This window comes from Trichechus manatus, unplaced genomic scaffold, assembly GCF_000243295.1.
Source record: "Trichechus manatus latirostris isolate Lorelei unplaced genomic scaffold, TriManLat1.0 scaffold00122, whole genome shotgun sequence".
Lineage (NCBI taxonomy): Eukaryota > Metazoa > Chordata > Mammalia > Sirenia > Trichechidae > Trichechus > Trichechus manatus.
This window is the reverse complement of record NW_004444058.1, coordinates 6,489,978-6,509,797: the sequence shown is the minus strand read 5'-3', so window position 1 is coordinate 6,509,797 and position 19,820 is coordinate 6,489,978. Positions and strand designations below refer to the sequence as shown.

At 54.2% G+C, this 19,820-nt stretch overlaps 1 protein-coding gene across 1 annotated transcript in view; it reads right to left on the bottom strand.

Annotated features, from left to right (window-relative positions):
- Window positions 1–1,937: 1,937 nt before the first annotated feature.
- MED26 (mediator complex subunit 26) overlaps window positions 1,938–19,820 on the bottom strand; it is a 48,122-nt gene continuing 30,239 nt past the window's right edge. Inside the window, exons 2-3 of the mRNA XM_004384421.2 lie at window positions 5,083–5,157; window positions 1,938–4,601 (exon numbers count right to left, since the gene is read on the bottom strand). Of these exons, the coding sequence (XP_004384478.1) occupies window positions 2,958–4,601; window positions 5,083–5,157 (1,719 nt within the window). The 3' untranslated portion in view covers window positions 1,938–2,957. The remainder of the gene's footprint in view (window positions 4,602–5,082; window positions 5,158–19,820) is intronic.

Genomic DNA, 19,820 nt, shown 5'->3' with positions numbered 1-19,820 from the left:
GAAAAGGCAACGCGTGGGCCGGGCCTGGGGCGGGACACGCTGCCAACGCCGCTTCCTGTTGGCCGCCGCCGCTGACGTCCCCGCCCACGCGCCGGCCTACGCGCCCACCACCACGTTGCGAGTGCAGACCCCGCCCTTCCTGGGGGACTTCCGGTGAGGGCGGGGCAGAGGCCGGAAGCGGAAGGTGGGCAGCGGGTCCCGAGAGTGGCGCCGACGGCGAGCGGCGGTGATGGTGCTTATTGGCGGGAGGGGCGGTTGTGACAGCGCCCTTTCTTTCTGCAGACCGGGACGGATGTCTCCGGAGGATGTCCGGGCGCCGCTGCCCAGACGTCAGGCCCCCTGCGGTAGGTAGCGGCGGCCGCAGGCGGAGAGGGCAGTCTCCCCGGCATACCTCGTGGGCCCATCGGGCTGCAGGCTCTGCAGGCCGGGACGTGCCGGCTGTGACCGCGATGCCCGAGTAACCGGCTGCCCCAGCGGAGGGAGGCGAGACGGTGTTTTCCAGAAAAAGTGATTATTCTACTAAAATGATGGTCATTTGTTCCAAAAATCATGTGCATCGAGCCATTTCTTGGGGGAGGGCTGGTTAAAATTCTTTTGCAGCGTCTTTACTTGGCGAATTAGGAGTGGCAACTTCAACTTGATCCTCAAAATGTTGCGGGGAATCGTAGCTTATCCTTGCATTCTCAAAGCCGGGAAATACCTGTACCGTGGGGCTTACTGGGTGCTCAGGACACCCTGTGGGTGGGGGCGGGGGAGCAAAGGCACATTCTCAAGCCCAGGACGAGGAGATGCTCCTGGGGCGCCAACCTCCGCACCCCAATATCCTCCAGCTACACCTGCGACCCTTTGTTAGAGTAATACTACTTTCGCAGGGCACTGGCGCGGGCAGCACCTCGCCCCCATGTCTGGTGAGAAGACAAGCACAGTGGGTTTAGGAACCTAATTACAGGCTTTCGGTAGCACCGCTGAGGTTCACAGCAGTCTTATGTGGTGTGTTCAGTTTTCATCGTTGGAGCCCTCACAACTCTGGGGTAGGCACTCTTGTCCTCCAAGTGGGGACGTGTGTGCACGAGTTGACTGGCCCAGAGCCATGCAGCTAGTAGGCAGCAGTGCACCATACCGACATTGGAAATCCCTAATGGCTCTGAAACCTGGGTTCTGGGCTGGCTGGGGTCCTAATGGCTGGAACATTCCTGGGCGGGCACTGTGGGGCTGTCCCTCTTAAAGGGAGCTGAGTGCTCATCTGTAAGATTAGTAGACATGGACAAGATAACCTATTCCAGAATAAAAAAATCTAGAAAACTGAAGTCTTGGCTTCTTAGGGTTTCAGGAATGAGGAGGAAGAACAAAAAGGTGCTTAAAAAACAGTGGACACACTAGCCAGGTACTAAGGCAGACTGGGGCCTGGCCAAGCGGTGGGCAGCTCAGCCTCTGGGTGTACCTAGTACGTTTGGGGGAAAGACCACAAGTTGGGGAAGGGGCTGTCATACCTTTTCCCCTTCAGATTCTGACTTTTCCAGATGACAGCCTCCTTCCCTCTGTTCTGATCTGGGGGGGGGGGAGGGGCAGTGAAGGAGATGCTCACAGAGAGGCCTGTCTGGTCTCCTGCCCTGGTGTCCTCACCGAGACCTGGTCCTGAGCCTGCTTCCAGGTGTCTGGGCAGGTGGGTGTGGATGGAGACAGGACAGCATGTCTCCACGTGGCCCTAGGTCAGCCACCCAAATCTAGCAGGTGACCCCAGAGGTGGGAGGGGTACCATGTGGCTTTGCGGAGGGGGAAACATCAGTTTCTAAGCAGAAAGCAGATGGCCAGTTTTCTGCCAGCACCTGCCCCACCTCCCACTCTGGCTGGGGGGCCATAACCTCAGAGGTGGGGCCAAGCCTTCTGGCTCATTCAGATTCCAAAAAAGGACGTTTGTGAGGAGCTGGCTTGGCTGCAAAGGACCAAATCAGAAACGACTCCCAGGCTGGTTTGTGCAAATGTTTTTTTTTTTTTATTTCCACGTTTATATCACAAGGTGTCCACTTACTGGACCAAATAGCAAAGTTGCCCCTTCTGTGTCCTGGGGACCCAGAAGTCTAGGTACTGTACATTCACTAAGGCTCCTTGTTTTTGCAAATCGCGTTTCTGACAGATAACCATAAGGCAAACAACTCTAAAGGAATGGTCACGAGTGTTTCCAGCCCAGACAGGCCACCTCTGCCCAGCACAGTGCACACCCCAGTAGCACCCGCAGTGACTTCTGTGGGGCTTTTTGGGTGGGGCACTCTAGAAAGATGAGAGCTTTTAGATATGTGCAGGAAGGGGAAAAGGATAAGAGAAAGAAAGGAAAGTTGTTTGGCTGGTGGTCAGATGAAACGGGAGAAAATGAACTCTTCAAACAATAAATTTTTGCAGCATTTCTTTAGAAACAAGATTGTAACTGAAACCAGATAAAAACGTGTGGCTGCCTGGGGAACGTGGGGTCAAACTGGAGGCCAGTGGGCTGGCCGCCCCATGCCATCTGGCCCCAGGGGGCTGGAAACAAGGCTCAGCAGCGATTGGGCTAGACTGAGCGCACAGTGTACAAAGGCCATGCTCCTGCTCACCCTCCCAGACACCTCAGGGCCAAATGACAACACAAACAAATGCAAATAAATAAGACGCGTGCTCTCGGTTCTGTTAAAGGTAACTTCTTCCACAAGTGTTCTGTGCCTGCCTGCAGTTGCGCCCAGCCCGTGTGGCCGGGGTGTCTGCACTGTCTCCAGGCGGGAACGGCACTCCGTCTAGCTGGATGCTGGAGCGCTTGGAACTCGCTTTGCCGTCCTTCCCGCAGTCCTTCCTATGCAAGTTTGTTAGTAAACTGGTAGCAGCATTTCACAAAAGAAGGAGAATCTCGAGGGCAGAGCACGGGGGCACCCGCCCAACCCCAGGTACATTCCCTGGGCCTCCACACCCACCCACCGCCCATCAGGCGGTCAGTCCAAGCAGACGTAAGGCAGAATGTTCAGGCGCCCATCGTCACCATGCGGGTCGAGCGCTATGCACTGCGTCCAATCATACCAGGTACCCTGTGTGTCATAACACCCGTTCACACCCGGCCACTGGTGGGCCTGGATGCGCTCCAGATCATCCTGTGTGATCTCACGTGTGTGCCCTGGCAAGTCTGCAGGCGGGCTGTGTGGCGCGAGCACATGTGTCTCGTGGGCACCATGCCGCTTGGCGCTCTCCTCCTGCCGCAGGTACTCCGACATGAAGTGGTGCGCGCCTGGTGTCTGCGCGCCTGACGATGACAGCAGGCTGCTCTGCCGGCTCAGGTAGGACTGGATCATCTCATTGCGTGACAGCTCCTTCCAGTTCGTCTGCTCGAAGGGGCTTTGCAGGCCGCCCCTTGGCTCCTGCGCGTCCAGTTCGGTCCGGGGTGGCTCGGTGCGCGCAGGGCTCTCGGCCTGCACAGGCTCCTTCTGGGTCAGGGGTTTGATCTGTCTTGTCATGGGGTCAAAGGTGAGCTTGCGCTCTTTTAACCGCACAGGCTTGACGCCTGCCTCAGCCCCCTGTCCGTCCAAGTTCACTGTGTAGTCACGTGGCCGGTACCGCTTCTTCTTCCTGCTGTCCGAGCCACCCGAGGAGGCGGCATCGCTGTCCGCCCTGGAAGAGTCTGGGGATAGGCCTGCTCGTGGTAGTAGCAGCAGCGGCTCGGCCGGCGGCAGCCCCGCCTTGCAGCCAGGCCCTGCCAGCCGCTGGTGGCCCTCGGGTTGGTCAGGCCAGCACCCTGGGCTCTCTGCACTGGGCAGAAGCTCCAGCCGCCGGACAGGGGGCGTGGGGGGCTGGGCCAGCGGGAGAGGTGAAGGCGCCTGCGTGGCCTCCAGCGACAGGGGCCGCGGTGAGGGGCTGGGCACTGAGCCCTTGGGCACATATGGGCTCTGCTGCCGGGCGAAGGGGCCCTCGTGCCGTGAGTTCCGAGGGCTGAAGGAGCAGCGGGGAGGCCCCCTGGGGTGTGGGGGGCCTGGAGTCTCGTCCACCCTGTCCAGCGGCTGCAGTGAGGCGGTCTTGGCCCCCAGGCCTGGGCCAGGCGAGCTGGTGTGCGGCCTCACAGCATTGACTGGGATCCAGCCACTGTGCTTGTCATTCTCGCCAGGCTCCAGGCGGCTGCCCTCAGGGCCCGTGTGCCCGCTGCTGTCCAGGGGACCGGTGAAGCTCTCGGGGCTCCCGGTGATCCCATTGGTGGGCAGGGGGGATGAGTTGGGGGCCAGAGGCTCATGGCTGGCTTTGGCGGCCTTGGGTGGTGGCCCAGGGTGGCCGAGGTCACGCTGGTCTCCCCGGCGCTTGCGGCTGCCCGGCCTGTCCAGCCGCTGCCCGGGCAGCCTCTGGATGTCATTGCGGCTCTTTAGGTCATGGATGCTCCGGGGCCCGGCAGCCGCCCCTACCTCTGGCCGGCAGTTGTGGGCACCCCCGTTGGCGGAGCCGGCGGTGCCAGGAAGCCCCCGCAGTGCCGCCTCACCCTGGTGCACAGGCTCAATGAGCTTCTGCCAGCTCCGGAGCAGCTTCTTGGCCCGCTTGGCGAGCTCCTCGTTCTTGGTCTTCTTTCGGACGTCGTTGATGAGCTTCCCCAGCCGTGTCTCCTGCAACATAGTGGATGGTGAGAGGCAGGGTGGGGCACCTGGCCTGGGAGAGGCCTCCCTAACACTAGAGCTCTGTGACAGCTCCACCTCCAACCCCGTTCCTTGGGGCCCACAGGCTCTGGATGGCGAAGCCATGGCCACCCAAGGACCTGGTCCTCCAGCGGAGGGCTTCCGCTGAGCAAAGGACCACCCCAGGTGTGCAGTTCCATGGGCCAGGAACCACCCTACCTGTCCCTGGGGTGAGAGCACCCAGTCCCTTCAGTGCCTTATGGGACAACTCTGGGAGCACACTGGCACCCTGAGGTCTCTGAGGGGATGGCACCTCACAGTTCTCATAAGGCCAATAAGGCATATTCCACAAACCTCCTAACTCATTGGGAGAAGTCTGGGGGCTCAGCAGTGCTAGGGAGGATACAGTGGGGAGCCTGAGACCTGCCACAGGGCCCCGCTCCCACACATCCAGGACAGCAGCAGCACCCACCTCCAGCGCCTCTTTGGTAATGGGGTATTTCTCCAGACTGGAGATGACTTCCAGCACCGCCACCATGTTCCGGATCTGTAAGACAAGAACCGCTGTCAGTGCCTGCCCCTGCTCCCCAACCCTCCCCCAGAGCAAGCAGAGCCAGCGGCACCCAAGCCCCCACCTGCCCCCAAGGGCCAACACGGCCCCCCAGTGCTCCCCATCTCCCAGCTTCTACCTGGCAGTTGGCTTATTGGGACCCAGGCACACCCCTGCCTGCATGCAGTTATCATGTACACAGGCTGTGTGTGCCATCTCTGCCATCTGATTTAGGGTAGGGGGACCAAAGGCTTTATCAAATAAAAAGCACAAAACCTAAAGGAATGATGAATGTGCAATAAACCAATCACTGATTATACTGAAATCCAGATCTTCCAAAGAGCCCAAGACAGCGTGAAAAGATGGCCACAAGGAACATGTAACCTTGTGAAAAAGTCGGCAGATTATATGAACTGCCCAGACCAGACAGGCAAATCCATAGAGACGGATATGGAGTGGGGGCTGCAGGGGCTGAGAGGGGAGGAGGAGGAGTCTCCTTGGAGTGACTGAATATTCTAGAGCTAGATTGTGGTGATGGTTGCACAACACTATGAATGGACTAAAAACCAGTGAATTGTACTTTTATATGGCTAAAATGGTAAATTTTATCTCAAAAAAATTTTTTTCATTTTAATTAATATTTATTTTTGATGAAAATACACACAGCTAAACCTGCTCTCACTCCAGTTTCTAAACATAATGATCAATGACTGGTTACGTTCTTCACACTGTGCCAACCCTCTTGTTATTTCTGTTCTAGCTGTTTCACTTTCATTAACTTATCTCAAAACATTTTTTAAAGCAGGATCAAAACATTTCAACACCAGTAAGCAGAGGCTCTGTCTCCCTAGTAATCAGGAAAATGCAAATTAAGACCACTGACTGATACACAGGAACCTGGTAGAAACGACATGTGGGATACCTGGTGGCGAGGGTGCAGCCAACCTCGGGAACCAGCGTGGCTTTACCTGGTGAAGCTGAGCACGCACAGACCCCAGGACCCAGCGAGGCCACCCCTGTCCCATGCTTGCTATGAGCTGGCCCTGCTCTAAGCACTTGACCTGTGTTTACTCCTTCAGTTGTTACGAGCACCTGTGGGGTAGGTGCTACAATTACCATCATCCCATTTTGCAGATGAAGACACGGGTCCAGAAAGGCCGTTGTCTCCACCAAAGCCCCTGATCACGACCAGGACCTCGCCCCTGAAGAGAATGGCTGCTTTGTGGACTGGGAGACGTGAACGAGAAGACCCATGGCACTGTGACCACATTGGCCACAAGGGGTCAGGGTCACAACACACAGGGTCACCGAGAGTGGAAGGACTCAACTGCAGTTGACTCCAGAGGAACCCGCACAGCAATGGGAATGAATGAGCCACAGCTCCATCAACAAGGATGAATCATAACAACGCTGAGTGAAAATTCACACACACACATACTGTGTGATTCAATTTACATCAAACACCAAACATTAATTAGAAACGAACACAAATTGAAATGTGAAAGTTAAAAAGCTTTTTAGAAGCAGCAGAGGAGAACACCTTTGCAGTCTTAGGGTACACAAAGACTTCTCAGGGGCCCCAAAGCACTAACCACAGAAAAAAAATACCGACAAACAGGACTTCATCAAAATTAAGAAGCTCTGCTTAGTAAAAGCTACTGTCAGTGAGCAGGCAAGTCATAGCCTGGGGGAAAAATGCTGACAAAACAAGCACCCAGTGAAAAGACTTGGATCTACTATATATAAAAAGCTCCCACAGACTCAACAATAATCTCCAGCAGCTGCAGGATTCTGGGGGCTTGTGGCAGGGCAAGGAGGGCTCGTTTGGGGAGAGGCATGGACACAGGAGGCCCCTGCTACACCCCTGTGATTTGCAGTGAGCACAGCACCTGCCTCTCCCCGACATGCACTCAAATTGGTTTTCAGCTACAGCTGGGTTGTGCAGGCACATGATACAAATTAAAGTGGCATTAAAGGGCACACAGTGAAGAGTACTCTCCCCACAACCACCTTAGCCAACCACAACCATCTCCTTGTGTGATTACAGAAGCACCCTTGCATATACCAGCGTGCATATACACCTGGCCCAGCCCTTCATCCCAGGGACACCAGGGTGCGCTTCCCCAGCCACTACAGATGAGGCTGCTGCATTGATAGCCCTCCTGAGACATGACCTGGGTTGACCAAGCATAAGCAGAGAAACGCATCCTGACAGGTGGGGCTGGTGATCAGCCTGTCTTCCCCTGCCTACCCCCTGTTCTCACAGGACTGTGTGCTGTGGGTTTCCTGTTGCTGCCAGAACAAACCATCACACATTAGCGGCTTAAACAACGTGCGTTTATTCTCTCTCAGTTGGGCAGACAGAAGTGGGTGAGGGTCTCACCTGCTGGAGGCAGGTGTCACGGGCGGAGCTGGGCCTGTGGGGTTGGAGGGAGGGTCTGAGTCTCTGCTCGGTCAGGTGGTGGAGGGATTCAGCACCTGTGGCTGTGGGGCTGAGGTCCCCATTTCCTCACTGGCTGTCACTTGAAGGCCGTGCTCAGCTTCTGGAGGTGGCCCTTATTCCTCAGCTGGGCCCTTCCTGCATCTTCAGTCTAGCCATGTAGCCAAGTCCTCGCTTCGTCTCTGACCTGCCGGGATGATCTCAGCTCCTCTCTCCATCTCAACACATCCCCACAGTCTCCTGCCATGGAAGGAGCTGGCTCCAGGGACCAGGACACAGGAGCCTCGGGGAGTTAGCCTGCCAACTGTGTGTGTTACAGCACCAAGGTCTCGATGTCCCCTCCAGGTGTAAAGGTGCCCAGTGACTACAGCCAAATGAGAGGCCACAGTGCAGCTTGCCAAGCTGCCCCTCCACACATGGGCCCACGTGCTCCGGGGTGACAGACTTCCCTGCAGTGTTCCTTGTGGGGCCGTGTCTGTGAGCACATCTAAGAGGCATCAGCAGGAGGTGATCTGAGGTGAGATGGCTCGACAGACAGTGAGCAGGGACCAGGTCTGGCACCGACGGGTCTCATCCTGGTGACCTCACGCGGGTATATTTAGAGCCAGGTCCCATAGGGTAAGCACCACCCAGACGCAGCCAGCAGGCAGCACAGAGTGTCCTTGTCTTTGGGCGGACATCTTCCTGCTGCCAGGTGGGCAAGGAGGCAGAACACCTGGGAGCCGCGGGGGTGAAGGTCAGGTAACCAGCAGTGGGGCTGGGCAGCTGCCATATGCTCTTGTGCCCTAGCGGTCGGGCAGAACAGAGGCTTTCAGCTCTTAGGAGGTGTGTGAGGTGTCAGCCCCGAGGACTAGGGGGCCCTGGTGGCTTGGAAGTTGAGGACCAGCTGGGCTGATCCCCTGAGCTCTGCTCTGAGCATGCAGGCCAGCAGGGCCTGGAACAGGCGAAGCGTCTTGCCCTGCCCCTCTGGATGGCCTTTGGCTGCATGATCTTGAGATACAGAGCATGGGAGCACTGGCCAGGCAGTCACAACATGTGCAGTCGCCCCCCACCCCCCACATTCCAGGACCAAAGCGGACCCCTTGAGTACAACGGGAGGCTGCCCCAAGAACAGTCTGGCTTGAGCCCTCCTCCCCAAGCGCCTTCCGCAGAGCCACCAGCAGCCTGCAGTACCTGGATGGGGCCTGCTAGGATGGGGGTTCCTGGCAATGCCAGCCCAATGGAGAAGCCTCCCCAAGAGGCATCGGCAGCACCAAGTAGAGCTGGGCCCCAGGAGAGTGAGATGGGGATGGCCCCACCCAGACCCCTCAGGGCAGGGCAACTGTCATGCTGAGGGCAGGACAGGGAGGTCATGAAGGGGGAAGGGTAGGAAGCTTCAGCTGAAAAAAGGGGGACATAATGCAGGGTCTGTGTCCACGAGGGATGGGGCAGACGGCAACTGACTCACCAAATGGGGAAGTGAGCAGGGCTGGGGAATGAGGGTGGGGAGCTGGCACCCCGCCTGCCCTGGCCCCCACAGACCATGGTCTCTGCTCACTCATGTCCTTCCAGCCTGGCTCTATATGACAGTGTGGCCCTTCGGGGTCTCCAGTGGTTCTGCCGCCTCATCGGACCCTCCTCCTCTGGAGTTCTCCCCTGGCACATGTCCCAGTCTAAGACACTTCTGGAAACCACATGCCAAACGACTTTCCTAAAGGAGCAGGAATCACACCAGCCAGGTCTGAGCCTGCAGCCAGATGTCCTGGACAGATGGGCGTCCGTGTGTCCTTAATGACTGGAGCACAGTGCTCCTGCCACGTCCACTTACATCCATCCATCCTGCTCTGCTGGAAGGAAAGACACAGGACTCGGGGAAGGGGCGGCTGCTGCTCAGGTCCTGCCTACCCCAGGTGGCCCTGGCCCCGGTTGGCGACGACACTCACGTGAGGATGTGGGGTCCAGCTGCCTCCGCCAAGCCCAGGGTGCTGACACCAAGGAGATACTCCCTCTTGAAATCCTGGGCCCAGGAGGCCAGCTGCACTGAGAAACCCTGCCCACAGCAAGGTAGGTGGTGCGCCACCAAAACAAACCCCACCTGAACAAGTCCGCAGCTAGCCCTCACCACAGGTCTCACAGCTCTCCTCAAGTCACATCGTCTGCCCAGAGCCTGGCCCCAGGGACTGGGGCAGACCCCAAAACTGATAGCAGCCCCCCTGATTTCCAGGGCCATGTTCAGAAAACGGCCAGGCCCGGGCAGCCACCACATGGGGGATTCCTGGGTCAGTCTGAAACAGGAACCGAGAGAGAGGGCTCTGGCGTCTGCACAGACATGCATTCACACTACCCCCTCCATACCCAAAAGGCCCCCGCAGAAACTCCCACCTCCGGGAACTGACACCACGTGTGCGGATGCACTGGGAAGGGGGGACCCCAGCCTCTGGGCGGGGTGAGGGTGGGGAAGGAGCAGCAACCATCCTTGTGGGGCTCCAGGAGCTGAGCCCTTTCCCTCATTACCCTCACACCACACAAGGACACTGGGGTTGGGGAAGGTGACCCGTCCCGCTGAAGGCGGCAGGCCTGCCTCCCCACAAGCCTTGTCTGAGGCTTCACCAGGTGGGTGTGGGGGGCTGGTACCACCAGGCTGCAGTGACACCATGTCCCCCACCCCCACCCAGGGAAATGCAGTAGTCACAGAACCCCCAGACTCCCAGGCCGGTGGCTTCCAGGCCCAGCAGCACTTGTGCTGGTCTCGGGCCTGTCCCCACAGAGGGAGGCCGGGTGCTGCCATCTTGGCAGAAGTTGTAGCCACCCCAAGGCTCCAGGTTTCAAGATGGGGCTAGAGAGCACCCTAACCCCTGGTCTCCATCCAGCCCATCCCCCCAGTAAACCCCCCACACGTCCCCACCCCAGCTGATGCCCTCTAGCCCCCTCCTGCTGGCCCTGTGGGCTCCAAGCGGCAGGGGCAGCAGACAAGCCTAGGCAGCCCAGTGTGTAAACACGAGGTCACTTTAAACCAACTTCGTGGTTTCATGCAGAACGGTCTAGACTACAGTTTACAAAGACTACTTAACTTGAAGTTCACCAGCAAGCCAGCTGTCTGGCCAACCTAAACCCGCCACATGCGGCACCACAGGCGGTGGTCCAGCAAAGGTGCCCCTGCGTCCCCACAGACCCTGCATCTGACGGATCCACTGCGGTGTGATGGAATTTCTCACCACGGTCTTGGTAACTCCTACCCAAGTGACTGTGGGACCGTGCAAATAAGGTAATTGTGGCCCACCCAAGGGACCGGTCAGTTTTGCCATCCAGCTGGGCTTAAAATGAGCCATCCCAGAGGCGGGAAAGAGAAGATCCCACCAGGGAAAAATAGCCAAGAGCGGAACACGTCCTTTGGACCTGGGATCCCTGGGCTAAGATCCTGGAACCAGGAGGGAGGGGAGGGAGAGAGAGAGGGAGGGATAGAGAGAACACGTGCTATGACATGGAAGACAGAGAGAAGCAATGGCAGAGAAATGGTGGCAGAAGAGACCAGCAGCAGCAGAAGGCATGGTGGGCTTTCCGACCCACAGAGCAAGAAAGCTGAGTGCTTATGGTCACTTGGTGAAGCTAGGTTTGTCGACTCACAGAGCTAGAGCTGAGCCCTTCAGGCAGAGGCTTGCTGGCGGAGCAGGGTGCTTCTCAGCACTTATCGGCAGACCTAAAAGGGCTTGTAACACTTGCCTGAGCAGGGCAGAGGCCGAGGGTCAGAGAAAGGTGTGCCTGTGAACATGGCTGGGAAGAAGCCGTCCTGATGGAAAAACTGTATCCTGAGTTCCTGAACCTGAACTGTAACCTGTTACTTCCCTAATAAACCCCATAATCGTGAGTACTGTTTGTGAGTTTTGTGTGGCCAGTGCAATGAATTAGGGAACTCAGCATAGTAGTAGAGACTGCTATGAGAATTGGTAAAGATGGCGGAGAGAGGAGGCATGTCTAACCTCTGCCTCATAGGAATTAGCCTTGGGCTGTTGATCTTGATTCTCCTTCCCCTTGTGAAGAGAGGGGGGGTCAGACGCTGCCCCCACACCATTTTTATACCTACCCAGTCCACCTACAGGCCCTGAGGGAGCTGTGCAGGGAGCAGGCCTTCCTTGAGCAGCTCCAACCCCGACTCCTTGCCCAGGCGCCTTCCTCCCCAGGGGCTTCATGCAGCCTTGCACCCTGTGGGGAGCCGGCCCTCCCATCCAGGGCTGCAAGAGGAAAAATGCCAGTCACTCAGCACTTACAAAGCGCTTCCTCTCTGTGGGCCGTCTACTTCCCGTGGGCATCCACAACCCCCACGAGAACACGCAACTGAGAGAGCAAATCACGCTCATCATGGGGACTTCCACCACAGCCATGGAGACTCTGCAAATAGCTCCTGGGCCAGGCCCAGAGGACAAGGGGGCCAGGCAGGTTGTGGCACTAGCTGTGCCCCACAAAGCAAATGGATGTTGGGCTACAGAGCCTGGGGAGGGGACAGTGGTGGCCTGGCCTTCCCACCATGTAGCCTGAGCTGCCCTTCCTGACAGGACCTAACCCTGGCCTCTCCTCTGCTGGGAGTCAGCCCCACGGAGAACATGGGAGCTTGCTCCCTCACTGATCCAACTGCAGAGCTAGGAGGCCATGCTTGGCTCACTATGGACACTCAGGCACGTCCCAGGTGATGGTATGCTGGGACACTGGGGTGAGGGGCTTCTCTGTCTCAGCCTCTCTCTTCTAGAAAGGAAGGCAGAGGGAGAGCCAGACCCACCTAGGGGATAGATCAAACAGCACCAGAGACGTCTCAGCCTCATCTGGGCAGGGGAGCCCCAAGGGGCCTGAGGGTGGCAACATGCCCCCCCCATCCTCAACCACTTATGGGATGGTCCCACAGACTCTAGGCATTGACAGGAGACACACACGGGCAAAGGCTGGTACCATCCTTCGTGGCGGCCAGTTCTGGCCCTCCCCAGAGAATGCTGCAGTACCACCTGCACCAAGCACCAGGTCACAGGGCCGTTCTCAGATGCGGCATCATGTAACCTTGGTGGCAACCCAAAATCCAGAGGGAGTACATTAGCAAATCACACCACACTCATCCCTTCCAAACAGGCAGCCGGACAGACAGCAGCAGCTTATCCCAGTGTGACACCCACCCCTCCTCTGGCTGCCAGGGCCCTGCCTCGCCCCACCAGACTCCTCCTCCTTCTTCCAAACCCCCAAGCCAGGGTCGCTGAGACAATTCCAGTTCTGCTCAAGTGGACGTCAGGGATGTCTTCGTGGGCTGGCCTCATGACCACATACAACGCTGGTATGTTGCTCTCTCAGTGCCAAGCAACTGCCTGCAAACCACTGGGCACAATACAACTGTCCAAATGGCAGCAGTTACCAGGGTCACATACCCTAAGTGTTGAAAACAAACATCACCTAAAATACAGACTCACTCCACATCCCCCACTCCAGGACTCAGCCAGGCGCTGGCCTGTACCTGGGGACGTTTGCTGCAGGCAAGCATAAGGTGGACTGACATTCACCAAGCTACGCCCCAGGTAGTGGGTACCATGGGGCCTCCACCCAGAGTCAGCAGTGGACAAGTGCACTTCTCCCATAAAAAACAGAACACCCTCCTTGCCTGGGTGTCAAGTCCTCAAATGAGCAAGGACCTCAAAAGCCCCAGTGACACCTCGTACAGATGCAAGAACCGACCTGGAAGTCAGGAAAAAGTCATTGGGACCCCTCCCCAGGCTGAGCAGAGCAAGGCCACATCCTGCCTCAATACTGGCCAGGTTACTCAGGGAGCAGGGCCTATCCAGCAAGTACTGTGCACTTGCCCACTCACACACCAGCTCTGTCCCTCTACACTCAATGTGCTGCCTGTCCCCATCTGACCTGCGGGTCACACGGAAGGTGTCTTGCTCTGTCATAGTCATTGCAGTGCAGTGAATTACTTAATATGGCCTTTCTAGCCATAGTGTTTGTAACTCACACCAAATGACTAGGTACGACTATGCTGGTCTATGGAACCCTAATGAGGGGATTGGTCAGTTTTGCCATACTGCTAGGCTTAAACGGAGACACTGATAGTGGAGCTGTAACACCAGGAGACAGTGAGAAGCAGCGGCAGAGAAACAAGCAGTAGAACCAGGATATGGCAGGAGATGGCATGGCAGGCTTCCCGGCCCACAGAGTGAGAAAGCTGAGCACCTTCAGACAGGAGGCTTGCTGACGGAGTAGGATGCCTCCAAGTACTTGGTGAAGCTGGATTTGCTGACCCATGGAGCTAGAGCTGAGTGCTTTTGGGCCAAGGCTTACTGGTGGAGCGGGGGTACCTCTGAGCACTTATTGACAGAGCTAAAAGAGCTTTGTTACACTTGCTCCAGCAGGGCAGAGGCCAGGACGAGGGGCCGAGGGGCCGAGGGGCCAAGAGTCAGGGAGAGACTTGTCTGTGGGTGTGGCTGAGAAGAGGCTTCCTGATGGAAGAACTGTATCCTCAGTTCCTGAACCCGAACTGTAACCTGTTACTTCCCTAATAAACCCCATAATCATTGAGTATTGTCTGTGAGTTCTGTGTGGCCATTGCAATGAATTATCAAACTCAGCAGAGATAGAGTACACCGTAGGAGGGACAGACAGTGTCATAATTGGTAAAAAAAAAAAAAAAAAAAAAAAAGGGGGGGGGGTTGCTGGCGAGAGGAGGTATGTTTGACCTCTGCCTCATAGGCCTCAACTTCAGGCTGTTAATCTTGACTCTCCATCCTCTTTGTGAAGTTATATGAGGTCAGATGCCTCCACCATGCCATTTTTACAGTTGGTGTCAGAAGTGGGATCATTGCAATGGCTCCAGACTCATGGAAGCATGGGACTTTGTAAGAGAAAGAACAAAGGGGCGTGGAAAGTGAAACTTTTGGTTCTTAGATGGTTACTTTGGTTGTTATCTAATGGCTGAAAGGAAAGGGAGAGATGCTATGCTACCGCTGAGGGGAAAAAAGCTGCATTTGGAATGGCTCTGGATAAGGCCAGGTGGGTTAAATGGGATGACTGATATGGGGCCAAGGTCTTCTGGCTCCACCAGAGGCCTCAGGCCATATGCATATGGATGGGAAGATAGTCAAGGGGTAGAGAAGATGAAACTGGAATGTTTTAAAAAGGATTATGTGCTTAGGATTACGTGTTTATTTCAATATACTATGGACATTGAATTTTCTCCTACCTAGTGTTGTAAAACAGAACTAAATGTATGACAGAAATGAATTTTGGATATTACAGATTACAGAGAGCATGTAACTCTGTCTTCAGCCAATACTTGATTGAATATGCTAAAAGGGGAACTAACATTTGTCCAAAAGAAACACAGGCTTGTTCATTTCAATGCAGTAGCCCTGTGTATACCTGAGCCCTATCTTAACCCTTCAGAGTCAGGAAATTTTACATTTGAAAAGACATGCAGACCTACCCTGAACTGCTAAGAGAACAGAAGATTTGCATTTGAAGGACGGACTCAAAGAAAAAGAAAATGACTGTTTTGCCTTTTGAATTTCCAGCAAGCAAGCAGTTTGCATTTGGGTGCTTTGAGACAGTGCCCATCAGAACACCCTTCCAGGACTGGAAGTTAAAGGGAGCTGGCAAGTAGACAGCCTAGTATGCTAACTTCAGGTGACCACCTGGGTCCATTCAATGAGTGGAAGTGTGGGAAATGCAGCAATGAAGAGACAGGCTTAGTTTGGACATGTTCCACTGGTATCCACTGACCTAACCCACGGGGGCTAAGGACGAGAGAGAGAGAAAAGGGTTAGCTAGTCAGAAGTGAGCTTACGGGTGATGCACATTGACCTAGCCCATGGTGGCTAAGGATGAGAGAGAGAAGGGGCTGGCTGGTCTGAAGTGCAGGGAGGTGTGTGTGAACTCCCGAGCCTATGGCTGGTACCCACTGTGACCTAGCTTGGATGGTTAGGGATGAGCTGACCAGAACCTGATCAAAAGAAGAGAAAGATGGTTGACACTGTGGGCTGGTGTAGACTGCTACAACTTGATGGTTTGCTCTGGACTGGACTTTGGTAATGGATGCAGATGCTCTGAGTTCCAACTGGAGCAGAAGATTCTTTAGATAAAGGAACATGCTTGTCTCCTCAGAGTACTGGTTTGATAGGGACAGGCAACTTAGAAATTGGCTACCTAAAACAGGGGGAGATAAAGGCTCGCTTACATACTTTTGTCAGTGTGCTTATGTTAAATGATGGGGACAAGGGAGGATTCCCACTGAATAGATTCCTCTTTTCCTGATGGGTCTGGGGAAGAGAGGGTGGGGGGAGATGCTGATAGGATTATATGATTCAGTTGTGAGTGTTGATTGTTAACAGGGTTAATTGTGGTTGTAAAAACTGTAATTGTAGAAGCTGTGTGTGGACTAAGGGGGAGGCACTGCTGGACTGGATACAGTGGCCAAACCTAAAGTCCCTTAAAGGTTTTGTTATGCTGATATTTCATGAGGCTCAGATGAAGGGAATAATCTTCTCTCAGTTAAATTTTATCAGACACCAGAAAGGGTGACAGCAAGACAAACTTTTGGAGAACCTGACCAGATCAGATGGACACCTGCAGCAGACCTGAATGGCTAGTATCTGAGTAACTTCACCCTGAGGACTCTCTGCCCTACTGAAGGACTAATTGTTAGAGGCTGTTTTGGACTGGTAAAATGATTGGAAAAGGAAAGTTAATCCTTCAGGTATGATAAGGGTCAATGGCTAGAAGAGCCATGGTGTGGCCTCAGGTACAGTGAATTACTTAATATGGCCCTTCTAGCCATAGTCTTTGTAACTCACACCAAATGACTGAATGGGACTATGCAAATAAGGTATATGAAACCCTAACAAGGGGACTGGTCAGTTTTACCATCCAGCTTGGCTTAAACAGAGACACTGAGAGACAGCAGGAGGTGTAACATAAAAGAGAGAGAGAGAGAGAGAGCTGTAACACCAAAGATGGCAAGAAGCAGCCGCAGAAAATAGCGTCAGCAAAACTAGGACACAGCAGGAGATGGCGTGGTGGGCTTCCCGGACCAGAGTGAGAAAGCTAGGTGCCTTTGGCAGGAGGCTTATTGGCAGAGTGGGATGACTCTGGGCAGAGCTAAAAGAGCTTCCTAACACTTGCCCCAGCAGGACAGAGGCCAGGCTGATGGGCTGAGGGGCCAAGGGCCAGGGAGAGACCTGCCTGTGGGCACAGCTGAGAAGAGGCCGTCCTGATCGAAGAACTATATCCTGAGCGCTCCTGAACCTGAACTGTAACCTGTTACTTCCCTAATACATCCCATAATCGTGAGTATCATCTGTGAGTTCTGTGCGACCCCTGCAATGAATTATCAAAATCAGCAGAGAAGTAGTGTGCATGCACTGTGTGAGGGACAGTTAGTATGAAAATTAGTAAAAAAGGCTGGTGAGAGGAGGTATGTCTGACCTCTGCCTCATAGGAATCAGCCTTAGGCTGTTGATCTTGATTCTCCTTCACCCTTGTAAAGTTGGAAGAGGAAGTCAGATGCCCCTGCCACGCCATTTTTACAGTCGTGTCCTAAGTACCTAGACGGTGCCTGGCACATAGGATTTGTTGTTGTAGTCAGCTCCGACTCATGGCAACACCATGTACAACAAAAGGAAACACTGCCTGGTCCTGGGCCTTCTTTATAATTGTTGGTGTGCTCAAGTCCATTGCTGTCGCCACTGTGTATCAGGAATGCCTTTCAACCTAGGGGCTGATGTTCCAGCACTCTACACTGGACAATATTCTGTTATCATCTATAGGATTTTCATTGGCTGATTTCCAGAAGTAGATTGCAGGTCTTTCTTCCTAGTATGTCTTAGTCTGGAATATCTACTGAAACCTCTCCGCCATGGGTGACCCTGCTGGTATTTGAAGTCCCGGTGGGACAACTTCCAGCATCATAGCAACACACAAGCCCCCACACTACAACAGACTGGCAGACAGCACAGAGCACACAAGAGGGGATCAGTAATACTAACTGATGGGGGAGGGGGAGGGATGGGTGAATGGGGGATGGATAGGTAGTTGGTGGGTGGGCAGATAGTTGATGGGTGGGTGGATGGACAGATAGAAGGAGAGATGGATGAATGGATGAATGAACAAGTGGCACTCCCATCTGAAACTCCTTGGCTGCTGGTCCCATGCCATTCCAGTATCACAAACATCTTGGAGTTCTCCCTCTGAGGTAAGCTGGGATTGTAGTCACCCATGTCAGTGTCTGGGAAGCAAACGTGCTTTGCCCCCTTTCTAGCTGCCACCTGCACCAGCCACTCCAGGAGCATCATGAGCACACAGAGGTGACTTCTGGTGCTCACACAGTTCTGTGAAAGGCAAGACAGGGGAGCCACCATTTAGTGGGCTGTGGAGACATGGGCTGGGTGGGGGGCAGGCCACCAAGACACAGGTCAGGGGGTGGGTGGGCCTCACACACTGGGGACAACTCAGCAAGGACAGGCTTCTCACTGGCCATCTTTGTGTACACCTGTGCCTCTGATGGCCTGCCTCCCTTATCTCCCCCAGCCTGTGGTCAGGGGGTGGCAAAGGTTTTGTGATTCTTTCAGGTGAAGATATTCATTCAGTCAGACCCAACAGCTTCTCAGAACGTCTTCTTCCATTTTCAAATCAGTGGTTCCTGGAAGTTACCACCACTACAAATGTTTTCTCAAACACACCTTCCTGGCAACCCTGAAATTATTCCAAAAGGGTTACATAAGAAGTAAGAGGGGAGCCATGAGAGGTTTCTTTGTAGCCAGCATTAGGACACTGTGGAGCCAGATACCGTGATCCCTTTTGATGACCCCAATGGCAGAGCCACCTGTCATGTGGTGGCACCACGGTTCCTGAGTTCCCTAGCTACCAAGATCCATGTCAACTGCTTCCTTCCAGCCTTCCTGTCGGGGGCTGAACAGCCTCAGGGTGTCCCAGAGATAACCTGAGCCACCCAACAGCAGCCATCAGCACCCAGCTGGTCTGTAGTGGATCCTGCTATACCTCCCACAGGAACACAAATCCCCTGAGCGTTCCACTGTGGCTTTCCATTCTCCGATGTCCAAGAAGGGGAAGAAGTGTGGCTTCTGCCAGGGTGCCAAGCGACCCGAGTTTTGTGAGATAGTCATTCTTCTTCTTATTGTAAGTACAGGTGGGCAAAGAGCACTCAAGAGACCTGGGATAGGGAAACTTTCTTTCTTTAACATTTTATTGTGCTTTAGGCGAAAGTTTATACAGCAAATTGGTTTTCCATTCAATAATTCATACACAAATTGTTCCGTGACATTGGTTGCAATCCCCACAATGTGTCAGCATTCTCCCCATTTCAGCCTTTGTTCCCCATTTCCATTCATCTGGCTCCCCTGCCTTCTTATCTTTGCTTTTGGGCACTGCTGCCCTTTTGGTCTCATATAGTTGATTGTTCTAAGGAGCCACATTCCTCACAGGTGTTATCATTTATTTTATAGGCCAGTCTATTATTTGGCTGAAAGGTGGCCTCCGGGAGTAGCTTCGGTTCCAAGTTAGAAGGGTGTCTTAGGGCAATAGTCTCAGGGGTTGCTTCAGTTTCTATCAGAACAGTTAAGTCTGGTCTTTTCCAGAAATCTGAATTTTGTTCTATATTTTACACTCATTCTAACCAGGACCTTCTATTTTGTTCCTCGTCAGAGCGGTTGGCAGTGGTAGCCGGACACCATCTAGTTCCTCTGGTCTCAGACTAGAGGAGGCTGTGGTTCGTGTGGGCCACTAGTCCTTTAGATTAACTTCTTCCTTGAGTCTTTGGTTTTCTTCACTCTCCTTTGCTCCAGACAGGAAGAGACCAATAGTTTTATCTTAGATGGCCACCTGCAAGCTTTTAAGACCAAGTGGGACTTTCTCTTGTCACCTTAGTTCCTTCTGGACATCACTTGTAACACTGCTTCCTTAATACTATTACATCTACCCTTCAACATGTTTCTTTAAATCTGTTTTCTGCCCTTTCCTCAAATTATACTTTCATCCTCCCTACACAGAGTGTGCAGTCCTCTCCAAGTAAACCAGAACACTGCAACATAAGTGCAACAGTACAGCTAAGGGAGGGGATGTGGCCTGTGTCTGCACAACAAACTAAAATAGCATTACAAATTTTTCAAAGTATTGGTTCCCATCTCTACCTATCACTACACCAAAACAGCTCTGCTGAGGCCACCTTTGCCACCAAAGCCAAAGGTCTCATCAGTCCTTC